The sequence below is a fragment of the Octopus bimaculoides genome, chromosome 1 (assembly GCF_001194135.2).
Source record: "Octopus bimaculoides isolate UCB-OBI-ISO-001 chromosome 1, ASM119413v2, whole genome shotgun sequence".
NCBI classification, from domain to species: Eukaryota; Metazoa; Mollusca; class Cephalopoda; order Octopoda; family Octopodidae; genus Octopus; species Octopus bimaculoides.
Window position 1 is genome coordinate 106,002,799 of NC_068981.1, and position 3,892 is coordinate 106,006,690.

A 3,892-nucleotide genomic window follows, 5' to 3' on the forward strand; every position below is an offset into this window, starting at 1 on the left:
GATAATCAGAGAAAGTACATTTATGATTAAATTTCAATTAAATATAACATTTGATTACTTGTTTTCTTTATTCAAAATTTGGACAGAATTTATAGGATGACCTGATACATACTTATACAATCCCCTAAAGCGTAATGGTTTCACTAGAACCATGGCCCAGATAGAGTGGAAGAAACTTGAATTCGTCTGTTTCTCTGCTCCCATTAGACCACACATCAACACCCTGGATGCCATTCTGGGAAATTATTGTAGCAAGAATAAGAAGGATGGAGAAAGTGAAAAGGAAAAGAAAAGTCTCCTTCACATCCCAGGTCCTGCTATCATATTCAAATCCAGTATGTGACACACAAATTGTACACATAAGACATCTTGATACTACATATTGCCCACCAGATGTTCAAAATCACACGTAGAGTACACAGTAAATATACGTCAAGATACCGATGCTGAAATCTCAACGAAAATAAGAGCAGGATGGAAGACATTTAACTCAATAAAGAATGTACATAAAATCTAGAAAAAGTAAGGGAAGTTACTCTACTCTAGAAGTTAGACAAGTGCCATGTGATTTTCAAAAAAATACAAATGAAAATGTGTTTTTGATGTGTTTTAATGACATGATGAAATTTGAAAATAAAAAAAAATTTTAGTGAACAAGAATTTTCCTATGATAAGTCTAACCAAACATTGTTTTGAGCTACTATTTGAAGTTAAAGAAGAATATCAAATAGTAAACATGTGGAAGTAGTTACAGCATCCAGTTTTGAAAGTGTTTTTTAAATAAGCCTCTGTAGGAAACCATGAAATGATGAGAATACATTTTTCCAGTTGCAAAGTTTGGCAAAATAAGTTTGAGATTAGACGATTCTTTCTACTGAATAATTATTTCTTCTTATTCATGTTGGTAACTCAGTGTTTCGAAGTCGCACAATAAATTCTAAGAGGTAGATTTGTAGGCGAATTTCGGCAGGATTGTTGGTTACATAGAAGCCTGGAACACCAGCTTTCTCCAGAGTAACTTGCTGGTCCATTACTTTCTGATCTAGTTCCATAATTGTCTTTATATCTTTTTTCTTGGACTCTTCTTCAATTCTTTTATTCATAATCTGAAAGGAGACACATAATTAATAAAAAAACGTTTCTGCATGACCTCCAACACAGGAGGAAGAACTGCGGCAGTAGGAAATAGCATATTATATTATTTCAGAAAGTGGACAAAGTCTGAATGTTTGAATAATGTGGTTTCTGCTAAAAACAATCAAGGACCAGATGAGCTGCTAAAGATAACAACCAAACCTCCCTAATAATCATATCCCATAATTTATAAAAAGAAGTTCAATGAAGTCCCTGATATAAAAATATGATGACTAGCCATGGTTGGAATGCCTTTGATCATGTTTCCTTAATCAAGGCTGACCTAAAACTAAACAACAACAATAACAAAAGCCCAGGTGTTGGTATTGCAAAATGAATTAGTTTTAGATCAGGTATAGGATTCACTGCAATTTTTGTGTACTCAGTTCCACTCAGAGGATTTGGATTAACTTAAGGGCATGGTGGAAAACATTTGATAGGAGTTGTGCAGTGACATTGAACACAGAACTATGTAAATGTAAATTCTTCATTACAGAGTCACAAGTTATATTTACATCTCTTATATCAATGATGCTTCTTACAAAGGTATATACATCAAGCTGTCTTAATTTTTCACTAATCTATAAAATTGGGGCCTTATGATTAGGTAAGAAAATTATACTTTAGTTTTAAACACAAGTAATATGTATATATTATAGGATCATTTGTAAAAATACATAAATCCGTAGAAGCACACTCTAAGATGTAGAGCAGTTAATATTATAGTGGGGTAGGCCGGTTTATGGGGTTATCCTGGGTCTCTCGCTCATAAAGGATTTAGCCTTATGGTGTATCTTCAGAACCCAAACACTATTGGCCTGAGACTTCTTTAAAATACGGAGGGGAAAAAGACTCGTTTTTAAGGGCAAAATCCTAGGTGATTATCTCCCTTCGCCACTGTCCATCGATCTTTGGCCGTGCTGCCATCTTGAGATCACCAAAGCACCACGAAAGTAAATGATTGTCTCCCTTCAGCCTTGGCTATTGGTTTTTGGCTGTGGTGCCGCCATGTGGATTCCAAAAGGCCAGCAGGAATATTTTAAAATGCAAGCATGATCCGAAAATCTCCATTCAGGATTCCCCCTGGCACAAGCGAGTCTTTAAGGATCCTCAAGCGTTCTCGAGTATTTTTCATGCAATCGAGTATGGAATCTCTTCGTTTCGTAATTACCAGATATAGCCGGCCAGCGATGTCACATATCTCCTTTCTGAGGCTCTGAAGGAGGATAGATGATTGGAAATCGTGCCTGCTGCTACCGTTGCCACCGCGCCTGTTGCTACTGTCGTTGCGCATACTGCTGTTGTTGGTGCTGTTGCAGCTACCATTACCACTGATGATGCCAGTGGTGTTGTCGCTGCTGCTGTTAGTGTTGGCATCGCTGGGAGTGGTGTTGGTACCAGTTATATTCTCGTCCCTGCACGTGTTGCCTATGGTGTAATTAGTGAAGTGCTACAATTGGTTGTTTAACCGGATTGAGTGACCTATGATCAAAAACAATTTAGCCTCTTCTTGTATCGTATATTTAGAATTACACTGTTCACTGTGTTTCTCTTTGGTTGAAATATTAGTTTTGAAGGAACCTAGTTTCTATTTTTAGTATGTTGAGACTCCATGCATAGGCATTCTTGCTGTCTTCAGTTACAATTTGTCGAGTCTTTTCGATATGGCAATACTAAATGGTGTAACGGGAGACAATTCAATTTTCTATGCCAGCAAATAGATATTTCTGCACGTTTACAGATTCATTTACTTCTACCGCAGCAAGATACCGTTAGACCAGAGTTATCTCCCATCGTTTCGAGAGAAAAAAAATCAAATATATTTGTCATCAAATGATTTTTTAAACTTTTCCGTTTTTTTTTTTCACACCTGCCAACAGGTTGGTCCTGACATTCACTTGTCAACTATTTATCATGCAGATGGTGTTACACAATTATGTTTAGGCTACACTGCAATGAAACCGTTTTAACGCAGTTTAACGGGTGACCCATTAGTCGTATCAAATCAACACTACAAAATATATTCAAAAAATTTGATTTGTTAGGAACTGTAATATAATTCGTTGTATTACTACAATATAATTGAATGGATTGGCATCAACTTCCAGTATAAATTGAGAATTAAATTGTAAACAAGACATTCAAGACATCTAACCTTGTAAATGGATTTGGTAGATGGAAACTGAAAGCAGCCCACCACGTACGCGCGCGTGCGTGTGTGTGTGTGTGTACAACTTACATAACTTAGACATATTTCAGCTAAAGGTTGGCTCAGGCCAAGTCTAACTTAATAGCACCACCTGATACAATCTATTAAGTCATTTTTAAGTAAAGTTTTGTGGTATCATGGCCTATTGGAGTAGGGAGTTGTTGACTGCGATGTACTCAGGTATAGGTGGTTTATCTGGTATCTCTTGAAGATGATGGGATCTTTTTCTTCTTTGATTTGTTTTGGGATAATGTTAAATAGAAAAGAAATTGTTGAAGAAAAGAAATTGTTGCAGTGAATTGACTCCAGGACTTATTCTTTGGATGCCTAGTACTTATTCTATCGGTCTCTTTTGCCGAACCGTTAATTTACGGGGACCTAAACACACCACCATCGGTTATCAAGTGATGTTGGGGGGACACAGACACACAAACATATACGCATACATACATATATACACACACACACACACACATATATATATATATATATACACACATATATACGACGAACTTCTTTCAGTTTCCGTCTACCAAATCCACTGACAGG

General features: G+C 36.5%; 1 protein-coding gene across 3 annotated transcripts in view; it reads right to left on the bottom strand.

Moving 5' to 3' along the window:
- Positions 1–594: 594 nt before the first annotated feature.
- The window catches only part of LOC106872292 (protein DGCR6), a 30,621-nt gene continuing 27,323 nt past the window's right edge, over positions 595–3,892 (bottom strand). For all 3 annotated transcript variants that reach the window (XM_014919230.2, XM_052969019.1, XM_014919229.2), the window contains one exon: positions 595–1,106. In XM_014919230.2, the coding sequence (XP_014774716.1) occupies positions 897–1,106 (210 nt within the window). In that variant the 3' untranslated portion in view covers positions 595–896. The remainder of the gene's footprint in view (positions 1,107–3,892) is intronic.